We start from the raw sequence: 15,307 nt of genomic DNA on the forward strand, positions 1-15,307 counted from the left end.
TTAAATTTCCTTTTTCATATATTTTCATGCCCTTTTCTCAAAGATTTAACCTACATTTGTTATGCAATGTTTAGTTAATTTTATTATCTACTGTTTCTTTTTCCCATGTTTGTTTAGTTATTAGTTCTTAAATTATTCTGAAGTAAACGGATAAGCATACATAAATTGGCCAGATTCTTTATTAATTCATCAAAAAGCCTAAATCTTAATTCATTTCTTCGAATAAGTTATCGTATCTATATATATTTATCTATCTGGCCATCTGGGTCAGAGAATGGGTTTGTTGATTGATGAAGATTCTGGGCAAAATAGATAATGTTAATGTTGATTACATCATGGGTGACGTTTTTTATGGTACTTTTTAAAACATCTGGGTATTTGAATATTGCAGATATTAGTTAGTTGGGAGTATTAATTATAACCCACATTTTAGTGTATTTTTTATGGTACTTCATGATTTACCCAGATATCATAGGGTCCTATAACTTGTAAGAAGAGAGAAAAAGAAAGAAAGAGAGAAGAGGTGATTGCAGCAATGGAAGTAATAGATATAGTGATTGTAGGTGGAGGAATTTGTGGCTTAGCTACTGCTCTTGCTCTTCACAGGTTGCTTTCACTTGAGTTGTATTTTTTTAGTGTATTTGTAGCTTAAATTACCATATTTCCATAACCCCCGTTCCCTTCTATTAAAATGGCTCCTGCATAGGCGGGGTGAAATAAGGAGATCAGATGTACACAATCTTATATCTTTGTTACAAAAAAGTTGATTTATCTAGTAATACTTGTTTGATTCTTGTCAATTCATTTAACTGTTTGTTTAATTTCTAGATTTTACTCATTTGATCGATCACGTGGCGTGATTCAACAATTGGTTGATTCTTGTCAATTCATTTCATTGTTTGATTGTATAGTATTTAGGCACGTTCATTTGGTTTACCTTGGTATTTCATTATAGTTAGTGTTTTGATTGATGAAATTTACTACCTTTTTTGTGTAGTATTTAAGTCAATAAAAGAACTAAAAAAGTTCTGATGCTTTGAAGAAGCTTGATAAGAGTGAAAAATTGAATGGTAATGAAAAGTTAAATTTTGTTTCTGAAGAATTTAGTGTTTTTATGATATGTAGGAAAGGTATTAAGAGTGTGGTGTTGGAGAGGTCTGATAGATTGCGAGCAACCGGAGCTGCTATTGGCGTATTCCCAAATGGCTGGCGTGCTCTTCACCAGCTTGGTATCGATTCTACCCTTCGATTAACTGCTATTCAATTTCAAAGGTGACGATCAGATTTCTCTTTTTGAATGTAAATTAGCTTGGACAACAATTTTGATAATATATTATATCTTCCTTTTACTTCCAAGCTTTTTATTTGTCTGACATCCTTAATCTTACAGGGCAGTTGATGTTTGGGCTGACAAAAATATTGTACGAGAAACTCCATTGAGGTAATCGTTATAAATCTGTCATTATGTGATTGATTGGGTCTTACTACGATGAAGGATGTAATCGAAGGAACAGGGATGCTACATTATCTTCTATGATTATTGCCATAGTTTTTGTGATTTCTTCTCTTTGAATGGTTTTAACTTCTCGGAGATTCTGTTTTGTTTGCTCAATTTATGCTATGTTGTACTATGAGTTATTTGATGGAAATCAAACGAAATTGAGGTGATAATGATTTTTTTTTTTGAATTTTTGCGATTAAAGAAGATGATATAGTAGCAAAATACATAAATGCTTGGTTAACGGTGAAGGGTAGAAAGATTCCTAAAATTTTAAAGCATTTTCACAGTGATGGAGAGGCTCGTTGCTTAAGAAGAAGCGATTTAATTGAAGCCTTAGCCAATGCGTTACCACCGGAGACTATACGTTATGGTTACCAAGTTATGTCGGTTAATATGGAAAGATCAAGCTCATATTCAGTTCTTCAACTTCACGATGGGAACTCAATCAAGGCTAAGGTAATTCAATTGCCTAATTATAATGCTCTTATGTGTGCTAGAGATACATAATTTTATTATTTTGGGTTTGAAATTGCAGTTGGGATTATTATTGTGTTACTCTCACACTAGAAAAGTACTTTATATTCAAGTGGATTAGCGCCCGAAAATAGAATCGTAACTCTTATTTGTAAGAGTGATTGGGCTCTCATACAACTTTGCTTGAAAACCCATTGTCTTGTTGATTTACTCGCAGATTTGCACATTCATTTCTTGCTTCACTCGCAAGAAGTTTAAACGAAGTTCAACAACTTTGCTTCACCCACAAAATTGAATACCCTTTTTTGGTCTTGATTTTGCAAGGTTTTGTTTGTTTATAGTACAAAATCAATTGCCACATGCGCGTATCTACATGAATTTTCTAGTAATGAATAGGAATACTTCAAAAGTGATATGAGGTTTTCGTATAAAATTGATATTCCAAGATGTTGATTGTCACTGTGTTTCTTTGAATCATACTATTTTCTCCATGTATGAACTTGTTTAAGTTAACATAATTTTACACTGGATAATCAGGTGTTAATTGGCTGTGACGGATCAAATTCAGTTATTTCTAATTACATTGGCTTAAAGCCTACACGGTTATTCTCCCGAAGCGCAGTTAGAGGCCTAACTGTTTATCCAAATGGACTTAAATATGCTCCTGAATTTTTGAGACTAAGAAAGGAAAAGATTTTAATCGGAAGAATTCCAATTGATGAAAAGACGGTTTACTGGTTTGTTGTTCTTCATTGGAATCAAGGAGGTAAAACACCAACTATTTACTTTTGGATTGTGCTTCAAGTATGACTTTGAGGCTTATTTGCTTCGTTGCATTATTCATCACACTCTTAGTTTGTATTTTATTCATAATACATACGTTCTGATTCGTCTCAATATAATTTTTTTAAATTAATTTTGCATAATTAGTCCTATGGATAAGGTGAATGAGACACTCCAAAAGAAATGAGGGGACTATATGTTCCAATAGAAAATATGTGTTTCACCGGTTTGATTGATGTGATACATAATTACATTTGATCTTGTTAACCAATTTGATATAAAAAAGAATTTGATCTGTCTTGAGCAGATGGTGAGATGCAAAAGGATCCGGCGTCCATAAGACAGAGGACCTTAAGTCTAATAGCTGGTTTCTCGAGGGACATAGTGGATATGATAGAGAAGAGCGACTTAAGCACATTATCATTCACACGATTGAGATATCGTGCCCCATGGAATTTACTTTCTGGAAACTTCCGAAGGGAGAGTATAACAGTAGCGGGGGACGCTTGGCATGTGATGGGTCCTTTCCTTGGGCAGGGCGGGTCTGCAGCTTTGGAAGATGCAGTTGTTTTGGCTAGATGTTTATCTAAGAAGATATCTGATGCTAATGTGAGGGGGAGTATAATGGAATTGTCTGGACAGAAGGTTATGGAAGCTTTGGATGAATATTTGAATGAAAGAAGGCGACGAGTATTCCTCTTATCTTTGTTTACATACCTTCGAGGTTTACTGTTAGTAGACGATACCTCTTTTCCGTTGAGATTTCTGTGCATCATTATGATCACCGTTTTCTTTCGAGATTCGTTGAAACACATTCAGTATGATTGTGGTGAACTCTGAGTTGGTGAGTCTTGTTTTCTTGAAGCCGTGTAATTTTGGTGTAGTCAGAATTGAAGTTTCTGAATTTCATGTTGGATGTACGTTCTTTTGAGAAAACCATAGTGCAAAATTTTGTTAACAGTCATGATCGTGATAGCGAAATGGTGATATGCGGTAATGAAATTTATGCGGTAATTATAACTACGATATGTGGTAACGGTGATAGCGAAATGGTGAAAGGGACGAAAAAAACAAAAACATTATTGTTCGCAGTTGGTAACTGTGAACAAACATGATTTCCACTTTTCCGTCCCTTCAAACGTTATGACATTGTCTTTTTTTTGTTCGCAGTTACTTATTGCGAACAAACAATTTTGACAATTTTTGACCATTTTTTTGTTCGCAGTTAATAAATGCGAACATACCTAACCTTAGGATCGGACATAAAAACGTATATTTTTAGAATTAAGTTTACCCGAAACTATATTTTTTATTTTTTTACAACCTTACTCAAAAAAGAATGGGATTGTTGTAGAATTAGGATAAAAACCCTAAAAGAAGGGGAAATAACTCTGGTAACAAATGTGAATTTAGATGATATTTCTGGAAGATATCCAGTTAATCAAAAATCCACTAATGAGATATTTTAGAAAATTTGAAATCAATAAGTGAAAAAATAAAAAAAATTAACAAAATAATCTAAGTTTCAAACTTATTTCAAAAGTAAGCGTGAACTTCCTAAATCTGAGGTTTGGGGACTAACTGCGAACAGGTCAAAAAAGACAAAATAGCTGTTTGCAGTTACTAACTGCGAACAGCATGCTGCACAAAAACAAGTCAAAATAACTGTTCGTAGTAAATAACTGTGAACAACTATTTTGTCTTTCTTGACCTGTTTGCAGTTAGTAATTGCGAACAGCCTCAAACCTCAGGTTTAAGAATTTCACGCTTAATTTTGGAATAAATTTGAAACTTAAATTATTTTGTTAATGTTTTTTATTTTTTCGCTTATTGAATTCAAAATTTCGATATCTTACCGCCAAAACATCACCCCGATTCCCCGACACAACAAAGCAACTATAAGAAGTATAAACCCACCCTGCCGGCTGACCTATTCTATAGTCTCTATAAATGGGCATATCTCTTCTCTGTGAATGGTGTTGATCCATTGCTCCGATTCCGTCGTCATTCCTGACACTCCGGCAGCGTCAATGAGACGTCACATTTGAGGCGATTACTCAAGCCGCCGGAGATAAAACGCAGACTTTTTCATTATACAACTATGGCGTTTTTTCGGCTCTTCGCGCTCATCTCTCAACTCTCACCTTCGCCTTCCTTGCCTTATTTTGCCGTTTTCCTCCGTCGTTCCTCTCAGGTTTTTATTTCTGCGAATTCTCGTTACCTTTTTGAATGATTGAATGATTTTAAAGCTGTTGAATTTTTATTCTCTCAATTTCAATGTAACTTGCTATGTGTTCGTCATTTTTACATAATTTTAAATAAGTAATGCTTGTCTTGGTTCGCAATTTCTGGAAACTTAATTTAATGTGACTAGGAGTACTGAAATCTGTTCATTTTTGCTGTTGTTACTGCGATTTTAGATTATGAATTACAATTTGTGTATTTTGCTTTGCCTTTGAGGGTGACATTTGTTCCACATCAGCGCATTGTAATGATTTTTGTTATATATGTTTTATACACTTGAAGAGAGAACAAGCACTAAACAAAATAAAGATGTAACAAGAATGAACAACCTATTACAACAACTAGGATAAAAACTTATGATAAACAATCTACACAACCTTGTAAAATTGATAAAATCCTGAAGATCATTTAGCTATTAAGTCTTCAAAAACTCGATACCAAATCGAGATGCATATATATATATATATTTTCCTGGTAGCGTTATTTCGTCCACAACGGTGTTTGGCTTGGTTAACAAATGTTGAGATGCAAGAAAAAAAAGGAATTAATACATTCCGTATGTTATGACAGAATCGAACCGTATTATAATTCATAATGGTGAATGATGATTGATAGGAAAAGTATTTAACGACTGGGTTAACATTCTCAAACAAGGATAATTTTGATTTAGTAAATCTTCAACGCTTGTCTCTGCATTTCCTCCTGTTTAAATTTCCATTTTCATTATATTTTCATGCCCTTTTCTCAAAGATTTAACCTATATTTGTTATGCAATGTTTAGTTAATTTTATTATCTACTGTTTCTTTTTCCCATGTTTGTTTAGTAATTAGTTCTTAAATTATTCTGAAGTAAACGGATAAGCATACATAAAATGGCCAGATTCTTTATTAATTCATCAAAAAGCCTAAATCTTTAGTCATTTCTTCGAAAAACTTATCCCATCTATATATATTTATCTATTTGGCCATCTGGGTCAGAGAATGGGTTTGTTGATTGATGAAGATGCTGGGCAAAATAGATAATGGTAATGTTGATTACATCATGGGTGACATTTTTTTATGGTACTTTTTAAAACATCTGGGTATTTGAATATTGCAGATATTAGCTAGTTGGGAGTATTAATTATAAGCCACATTTTTAGTGTATTTTTTATGGTACTTCATGATTTACCCAGATATCATAGGGTCGTATAACTTGTAAGAAGAGAGAAAAAGAAAGAAAGAGAGAAGAGATGATTGGAGCAATGGAAGTAATAGATATAGTGATTATAGGTGGAGGAATTTGTGGCTTAGCTACTGCTCTTGTTCTTCACAGGTTGCTTTCACTTGAGTTGTATTTTTTAGTGTATTTGTAGCTTAAATTACCATAGTTCCATAACCCCCATTCCCTTCTATTAAAATGGCTCCTGCAATAAGCGGGGTGAAATAAGGAGATCAGATGTACACAATCTTATATCTTTGTTGCGAAAAAGTTGATTTATCTAGTAATACTTGTTTGATTCTTGTCAATTCATTTAACTGTTTGTTTAATTTCTAGATTTTACTCATTTGATCGATCACCTGGTGTGATTCAACAATTGGTTGATTCTTGTCAATTCATTTCATTGTTTGATTGTATAGTATATAGGCACGTTCATTTGGTTTACCTTGGTATTTCATTATAATTAGTGTTTTGATTGATGAAATTTACTACCTTTTTTGTGTAGTATTTAGTCAATCAAAGAACTAAAAAAGTTCTGATGCTTTGAAGAAGCTTGATAAGATTGAAAAATTGAATGGTAATGAAAAGTTAAATTTTGTTTCTGAAGAATTTAGTGTTTTACGGTATGTAGGATACGTATTGAGTGTGTGTTGGAGAGGTCTGATAGATTGTGAGCAACAGAAGCTGCTAGTGGCGTTTTTCCAAATGGCTGGCGTGCTCTTCACCAGCTTGGTATCGATTCTACCCTTCGATCAACTGCTATTCAATTTCAAAGGTGACGATTAGATTTCTCTTTTTGAATGTAAGTTAGCTTAGACAACAATTGTGATAATATATTATATCTTCCTTTTTACTTCCAAGCTTTTTATTTGTCTGACATCCTTAATCTTACAGGGCAGTTGATGTTTGGGCTGACAAGAATATTGTACGAGAAACTCCATTGAGGTAATCGTTATAAATCTGTCATTATGTGATTGATTGGGTCTTACTATGAGGAGGGATGTAATCGAAGGAACAAAGATGCTACTTTATCTTCTATGATTATGTGATTGATTGGGTCTTACATAAATGCTTGGTTAACGGTAAAGGGTAGAAAGATTCCTAAAATTTTAAAGCATTTTCACAGTGATGGAGAGGCTCGTTGCTTAAGACGAAGCGATTTAATTGAAGCCTTAGCCAATGTGTTACCACCGGAGACTATACGTTATGGTTACCAAGTTATGTCTGTTAATATGGAAAGATCGAGCTCATATTCAGTTCTTCAACTTCACGATGGGAACTCAATCAAGGCTAAGGTAATTCAATTGCCTAATTATAATGCTCTTATGTGTGCTAGAGATACATAGTTTTATTATTTTGGGTTTGAAATTGCAGTTGGGATTATTATTGTGTTACTCTCACACTAGAAAAGTACTTTATATTCAAGTGGATTAGCGCCCGAAAATAGAATCGTAACTCTTATTTGTAAGAGTGATTGGGCTCTCATACAACTTTGCTTGAAAACCCATTGTCTTGTTGATTTACTCGCAGATTTGCACATTCATTTCTTGCTTCACTCGCAAGAAGTTTAAACGAAGTTCAACAACTTTGCTTCACCCACAAAATTGAATACCCTTTTTTGGTCTTGATTTTGCAAGGTTTTGTTTGTTTATAGTACAAAATCAATTGCCACATGCGCGTATCTACATGAATTTTCTAGTAATGAATAGGAATACTTCAAAAGTGATATGAGGTTTTCGTATAAAATTGATATTCCAAGATGTTGATTGTCACTGTGTTTCTTTGAATCATACTATTTTCTCCATGTATGAACTTGTTTAAGTTAACATAATTTTACACTGGATAATCAGGTGTTAATTGGCTGTGACGGATCAAATTCAGTTATTTCTAATTACATTGGCTTAAAGCCTACACGGTTATTCTCCCGAAGCGCAGTTAGAGGCCTAACTGTTTATCCAAATGGACTTAAATATGCTCCTGAATTTTTGAGACTAAGAAAGGAAAAGATTTTAATCGGAAGAATTCCAATTGATGAAAAGACGGTTTACTGGTTTGTTGTTCTTCATTGGAATCAAGGAGGTAAAACACCAACTATTTACTTTTGGATTGTGCTTCAAGTATGACTTTGAGGCTTATTTGCTTCGTTGCATTATTCATCACACTCTTAGTTTGTATTTTATTCATAATACATACGTTCTGATTCGTCTCAATATAATTTTTTTAAATTAATTTTGCATAATTAGTCCTATGGATAAGGTGAATGAGACACTCCAAAAGAAATGAGGGGACTATATGTTCCAATAGAAAATATGTGTTTCACCGGTTTGATTGATGTGATACATAATTACATTTGATCTTGTTAACCAATTTGATATAAAAAAGAATTTGATCTGTCTTGAGCAGATGGTGAGATGCAAAAGGATCCGGCGTCCATAAGACAGAGGACCTTAAGTCTAATAGCTGGTTTCTCGAGGGACATAGTGGATATGATAGAGAAGAGCGACTTAAGCACATTATCATTCACACGATTGAGATATCGTGCCCCATGGAATTTACTTTCTGGAAACTTCCGAAGGGAGAGTATAACAGTAGCGGGGGACGCTTGGCATGTGATGGGTCCTTTCCTTGGGCAGGGCGGGTCTGCAGCTTTGGAAGATGCAGTTGTTTTGGCTAGATGTTTATCTAAGAAGATATCTGATGCTAATGTGAGGGGGAGTATAATGGAATTGTCTGGACAGAAGGTTATGGAAGCTTTGGATGAATATTTGAATGAAAGAAGGCGACGAGTATTCCTCTTATCTTTGTTTACATACCTTCGAGGTTTACTGTTAGTAGACGATACCTCTTTTCCGTTGAGATTTCTGTGCATCATTATGATCACCGTTTTCTTTCGAGATTCGTTGAAACACATTCAGTATGATTGTGGTGAACTCTGAGTTGGTGAGTCTTGTTTTCTTGAAGCCGTGTAATTTTGGTGTAGTCAGAATTGAAGTTTCTGAATTTCATGTTGGATGTACGTTCTTTTGAGAAAACCATAGTGCAAAATTTTGTTAACAGTCATGATCGTGATAGCGAAATGGTGATATGCGGTAATGAAATTTATGCGGTAATTATAACTACGATATGTGGTAACGGTGATAGCGAAATGGTGAAAGGGACGAAAAAAACAAAAACATTATTGTTCGCAGTTGGTAACTGTGAACAAACATGATTTCCACTTTTCCGTCCCTTCAAACGTTATGACATTGTCTTTTTTTTGTTCGCAGTTACTTATTGCGAACAAACAATTTTGACAATTTTTGACCATTTTTTTGTTCGCAGTTAATAAATGCGAACATACCTAACCTTAGGATCGGACATAAAAACGTATATTTTTAGAATTAAGTTTACCCGAAACTATATTTTTTATTTTTTTACAACCTTACTCAAAAAAGAATGGGATTGTTGTAGAATTAGGATAAAAACCCTAAAAGAAGGGGAAATAACTCTGGTAACAAATGTGAATTTAGATGATATTTCTGGAAGATATCCAGTTAATCAAAAATCCACTAATGAGATATTTTAGAAAATTTGAAATCAATAAGTGAAAAAATAAAAAAAATTAACAAAATAATCTAAGTTTCAAACTTATTTCAAAAGTAAGCGTGAACTTCCTAAATCTGAGGTTTGGGGACTAACTGCGAACAGGTCAAAAAAGACAAAATAGCTGTTTGCAGTTACTAACTGCGAACAGCATGCTGCACAAAAACAAGTCAAAATAACTGTTCGTAGTAAATAACTGTGAACAACTATTTTGTCTTTCTTGACCTGTTTGCAGTTAGTAATTGCGAACAGCCTCAAACCTCAGGTTTAAGAATTTCACGCTTAATTTTGGAATAAATTTGAAACTTAAATTATTTTGTTAATGTTTTTTATTTTTTCGCTTATTGAATTCAAAATTTCGATATCTTACCGCCAAAACATCACCCCGATTCCCCGACACAACAAAGCAACTATAAGAAGTATAAACCCACCCTGCCGGCTGACCTATTCTATAGTCTCTATAAATGGGCATATCTCTTCTCTGTGAATGGTGTTGATCCATTGCTCCGATTCCGTCGTCATTCCTGACACTCCGGCAGCGTCAATGAGACGTCACATTTGAGGCGATTACTCAAGCCGCCGGAGATAAAACGCAGACTTTTTCATTATACAACTATGGCGTTTTTTCGGCTCTTCGCGCTCATCTCTCAACTCTCACCTTCGCCTTCCTTGCCTTATTTTGCCGTTTTCCTCCGTCGTTCCTCTCAGGTTTTTATTTCTGCGAATTCTCGTTACCTTTTTGAATGATTGAATGATTTTAAAGCTGTTGAATTTTTATTCTCTCAATTTCAATGTAACTTGCTATGTGTTCGTCATTTTTACATAATTTTAAATAAGTAATGCTTGTCTTGGTTCGCAATTTCTGGAAACTTAATTTAATGTGACTAGGAGTACTGAAATCTGTTCATTTTTGCTGTTGTTACTGCGATTTTAGATTATGAATTACAATTTGTGTATTTTGCTTTGCCTTTGAGGGTGACATTTGTTCCACATCAGCGCATTGTAATGATTTTTGTTATATATGTTTTATACACTTGAAGAGAGAACAAGCACTAAACAAAATAAAGATGTAACAAGAATGAACAACCTATTACAACAACTAGGATAAAAACTTATGATAAACAATCTACACAACCTTGTAAAATTGATAAAATCCTGAAGATCATTTAGCTATTAAGTCTTCAAAAACTCGATACCAAATCGAGATGCATATATATATATATATATTTTCCTGGTAGCGTTATTTCGTCCACAACGGTGTTTGGCTTGGTTAACAAATGTTGAGATGCAAGAAAAAAAAGGAATTAATACATTCCGTATGTTATGACAGAATCGAACCGTATTATAATTCATAATGGTGAATGATGATTGATAGGAAAAGTATTTAACGACTGGGTTAACATTCTCAAACAAGGATAATTTTGATTTAGTAAATCTTCAACGCTTGTCTCTGCATTTCCTCCTGTTTAAATTTCCATTTTCATTATATTTTCATGCCCTTTTCTCAAAGATTTAACCTATATTTGTTATGCAATGTTTAGTTAATTTTATTATCTACTGTTTCTTTTTCCCATGTTTGTTTAGTAATTAGTTCTTAAATTATTCTGAAGTAAACGGATAAGCATACATAAAATGGCCAGATTCTTTATTAATTCATCAAAAAGCCTAAATCTTTAGTCATTTCTTCGAAAAACTTATCCCATCTATATATATTTATCTATTTGGCCATCTGGGTCAGAGAATGGGTTTGTTGATTGATGAAGATGCTGGGCAAAATAGATAATGGTAATGTTGATTACATCATGGGTGACATTTTTTTATGGTACTTTTTAAAACATCTGGGTATTTGAATATTGCAGATATTAGCTAGTTGGGAGTATTAATTATAAGCCACATTTTTAGTGTATTTTTTATGGTACTTCATGATTTACCCAGATATCATAGGGTCGTATAACTTGTAAGAAGAGAGAAAAAGAAAGAAAGAGAGAAGAGATGATTGGAGCAATGGAAGTAATAGATATAGTGATTATAGGTGGAGGAATTTGTGGCTTAGCTACTGCTCTTGTTCTTCACAGGTTGCTTTCACTTGAGTTGTATTTTTTAGTGTATTTGTAGCTTAAATTACCATAGTTCCATAACCCCCATTCCCTTCTATTAAAATGGCTCCTGCAATAAGCGGGGTGAAATAAGGAGATCAGATGTACACAATCTTATATCTTTGTTGCGAAAAAGTTGATTTATCTAGTAATACTTGTTTGATTCTTGTCAATTCATTTAACTGTTTGTTTAATTTCTAGATTTTACTCATTTGATCGATCACCTGGTGTGATTCAACAATTGGTTGATTCTTGTCAATTCATTTCATTGTTTGATTGTATAGTATATAGGCACGTTCATTTGGTTTACCTTGGTATTTCATTATAATTAGTGTTTTGATTGATGAAATTTACTACCTTTTTTGTGTAGTATTTAGTCAATCAAAGAACTAAAAAAGTTCTGATGCTTTGAAGAAGCTTGATAAGATTGAAAAATTGAATGGTAATGAAAAGTTAAATTTTGTTTCTGAAGAATTTAGTGTTTTACGGTATGTAGGATACGTATTGAGTGTGTGTTGGAGAGGTCTGATAGATTGTGAGCAACAGAAGCTGCTAGTGGCGTTTTTCCAAATGGCTGGCGTGCTCTTCACCAGCTTGGTATCGATTCTACCCTTCGATCAACTGCTATTCAATTTCAAAGGTGACGATTAGATTTCTCTTTTTGAATGTAAGTTAGCTTAGACAACAATTGTGATAATATATTATATCTTCCTTTTTACTTCCAAGCTTTTTATTTGTCTGACATCCTTAATCTTACAGGGCAGTTGATGTTTGGGCTGACAAGAATATTGTACGAGAAACTCCATTGAGGTAATCGTTATAAATCTGTCATTATGTGATTGATTGGGTCTTACTATGAGGAGGGATGTAATCGAAGGAACAAAGATGCTACTTTATCTTCTATGATTATGTGATTGATTGGGTCTTACATAAATGCTTGGTTAACGGTAAAGGGTAGAAAGATTCCTAAAATTTTAAAGCATTTTCACAGTGATGGAGAGGCTCGTTGCTTAAGACGAAGCGATTTAATTGAAGCCTTAGCCAATGTGTTACCACCGGAGACTATACGTTATGGTTACCAAGTTATGTCTGTTAATATGGAAAGATCGAGCTCATATTCAGTTCTTCAACTTCACGATGGGAACTCAATCAAGGCTAAGGTAATTCAATTGCCTAATTATAATGCTCTTATGTGTGCTAGAGATACATAGTTTTATTATTTTGGGTTTGAAATTGCAGTTGGGATTATTATTGTGTTACTCTCACACTAGAAAAGTACTTTATATTCAAGTGGATTAGCGCCCGAAAATAGAATCGTAACTCTTATTTGTAAGAGTGATTGGGCTCTCATACAACTTTGCTTGAAAACCCATTGTCTTGTTGATTTACTCGCAGATTTGCACATTCATTTCTTGCTTCACTCGCAAGAAGTTTAAACGAAGTTCAACAACTTTGCTTCACCCACAAAATTGAATACCCTTTTTTGGTCTTGATTTTGCAAGGTTTTGTTTGTTTATAGTACAAAATCAATTGCCACATGCGCGTATCTACATGAATTTTCTAGTAATGAATAGGAATACTTCAAAAGTGATATGAGGTTTTCGTATAAAATTGATATTCCAAGATGTTGATTGTCACTGTGTTTCTTTGAATCATACTATTTTCTCCATGTATGAACTTGTTTAAGTTAACATAATTTTACACTGGATAATCAGGTGTTAATTGGCTGTGACGGATCAAATTCAGTTATTTCTAATTACATTGGCTTAAAGCCTACACGGTTATTCTCCCGAAGCGCAGTTAGAGGCCTAACTGTTTATCCAAATGGACTTAAATATGCTCCTGAATTTTTGAGACTAAGAAAGGAAAAGATTTTAATCGGAAGAATTCCAATTGATGAAAAGACGGTTTACTGGTTTGTTGTTCTTCATTGGAATCAAGGAGGTAAAACACCAACTATTTACTTTTGGATTGTGCTTCAAGTATGACTTTGAGGCTTATTTGCTTCGTTGCATTATTCATCACACTCTTAGTTTGTATTTTATTCATAATACATACGTTCTGATTCGTCTCAATATAATTTTTTTAAATTAATTTTGCATAATTAGTCCTATGGATAAGGTGAATGAGACACTCCAAAAGAAATGAGGGGACTATATGTTCCAATAGAAAATATGTGTTTCACCGGTTTGATTGATGTGATACATAATTACATTTGATCTTGTTAACCAATTTGATATAAAAAAGAATTTGATCTGTCTTGAGCAGATGGTGAGATGCAAAAGGATCCGGCGTCCATAAGACAGAGGACCTTAAGTCTAATAGCTGGTTTCTCGAGGGACATAGTGGATATGATAGAGAAGAGCGACTTAAGCACATTATCATTCACACGATTGAGATATCGTGCCCCATGGAATTTACTTTCTGGAAACTTCCGAAGGGAGAGTATAACAGTAGCGGGGGACGCTTGGCATGTGATGGGTCCTTTCCTTGGGCAGGGCGGGTCTGCAGCTTTGGAAGATGCAGTTGTTTTGGCTAGATGTTTATCTAAGAAGATATCTGATGCTAATGTGAGGGGGAGTATAATGGAATTGTCTGGACAGAAGGTTATGGAAGCTTTGGATGAATATTTGAATGAAAGAAGGCGACGAGTATTCCTCTTATCTTTGTTTACATACCTTCGAGGTTTACTGTTAGTAGACGATACCTCTTTTCCGTTGAGATTTCTGTGCATCATTATGATCACCGTTTTCTTTCGAGATTCGTTGAAACACATTCAGTATGATTGTGGTGAACTCTGAGTTGGTGAGTCTTGTTTTCTTGAAGCCGTGTAATTTTGGTGTAGTCAGAATTGAAGTTTCTGAATTTCATGTTGGATGTACGTTCTTTTGAGAAAACCATAGTGCAAAATTTTGTTAACAGTCATGATCGTGATAGCGAAATGGTGATATGCGGTAATGAAATTTATGCGGTAATTATAACTACGATATGTGGTAACGGTGATAGCGAAATGGTGAAAGGGACGAAAAAAACAAAAACATTATTGTTCGCAGTTGGTAACTGTGAACAAACATGATTTCCACTTTTCCGTCCCTTCAAACGTTATGACATTGTCTTTTTTTTGTTCGCAGTTACTTATTGCGAACAAACAATTTTGACAATTTTTGACCATTTTTTTGTTCGCAGTTAATAAATGCGAACATACCTAACCTTAGGATCGGACATAAAAACGTATATTTTTAGAATTAAGTTTACCCGAAACTATATTTTTTATTTTTTTACAACCTTACTCAAAAAAGAATGGGATTGTTGTAGAATTAGGATAAAAACCCTAAAAGAAGGGGAAATAACTCTGGTAACAAATGTGAATTTAGATGATATTTCTGGAAGATATCCAGTTAATCAAAAATCCACTAATGAGATATT

The 15,307-nt window shown here is 34.0% G+C and overlaps 2 protein-coding genes across 3 annotated transcripts; both read left to right on the top strand.

The window, feature by feature from the left end:
- Nucleotides 1–387: 387 nt before the first annotated feature.
- On the top strand, nucleotides 388–9,665 carry LOC130806129 (monooxygenase 1-like). 2 transcript variants are annotated; one of them, XM_057671076.1, is made up of 9 exons: nucleotides 388–606; nucleotides 1,126–1,272; nucleotides 1,391–1,441; nucleotides 1,789–1,957; nucleotides 2,513–2,741; nucleotides 3,066–3,602; nucleotides 6,835–6,978; nucleotides 7,098–7,148; nucleotides 7,330–7,399. In XM_057671076.1, the coding sequence occupies exons 1-6, from the start codon at nucleotides 536–538 to the stop codon at nucleotides 3,596–3,598; spliced, it is 1,200 nt and encodes a 399-aa protein (XP_057527059.1). In that variant the 5' UTR covers nucleotides 388–535; the 3' UTR covers nucleotides 3,599–3,602; nucleotides 6,835–6,978; nucleotides 7,098–7,148; nucleotides 7,330–7,399. The 2 variants fall into 2 exon arrangements, with proteins under 2 accessions (XP_057527059.1, XP_057527061.1); XM_057671078.1 differs by lacking the exons at nucleotides 388–606; nucleotides 1,126–1,272; nucleotides 1,391–1,441; ... (1 more) ...; nucleotides 2,513–2,741; nucleotides 3,066–3,602 and adding exons at nucleotides 4,242–4,952; nucleotides 8,054–8,282; nucleotides 8,607–9,665 and having other exon boundaries at nucleotides 6,835–7,005; nucleotides 7,330–7,498.
- A 117-nt stretch (nucleotides 9,666–9,782) lies between these two features.
- On the top strand, nucleotides 9,783–15,208 carry LOC130806130 (monooxygenase 1-like). Its single transcript, XM_057671079.1, has 6 exons — nucleotides 9,783–10,493; nucleotides 12,378–12,548; nucleotides 12,641–12,691; nucleotides 12,873–13,041; nucleotides 13,597–13,825; nucleotides 14,150–15,208. Coding segments are annotated over exons 2-6 (984 nt in total). The 5' UTR covers nucleotides 9,783–10,493; nucleotides 12,378–12,546; the 3' UTR covers nucleotides 14,683–15,208.
- The last annotated feature ends 99 nt before the right edge of the window (nucleotides 15,209–15,307 follow it).

Source organism: Amaranthus tricolor, chromosome 2 (assembly GCF_026212465.1).
Source record: "Amaranthus tricolor cultivar Red isolate AtriRed21 chromosome 2, ASM2621246v1, whole genome shotgun sequence".
Lineage (NCBI taxonomy): Eukaryota > Viridiplantae > Streptophyta > Magnoliopsida > Caryophyllales > Amaranthaceae > Amaranthus > Amaranthus tricolor.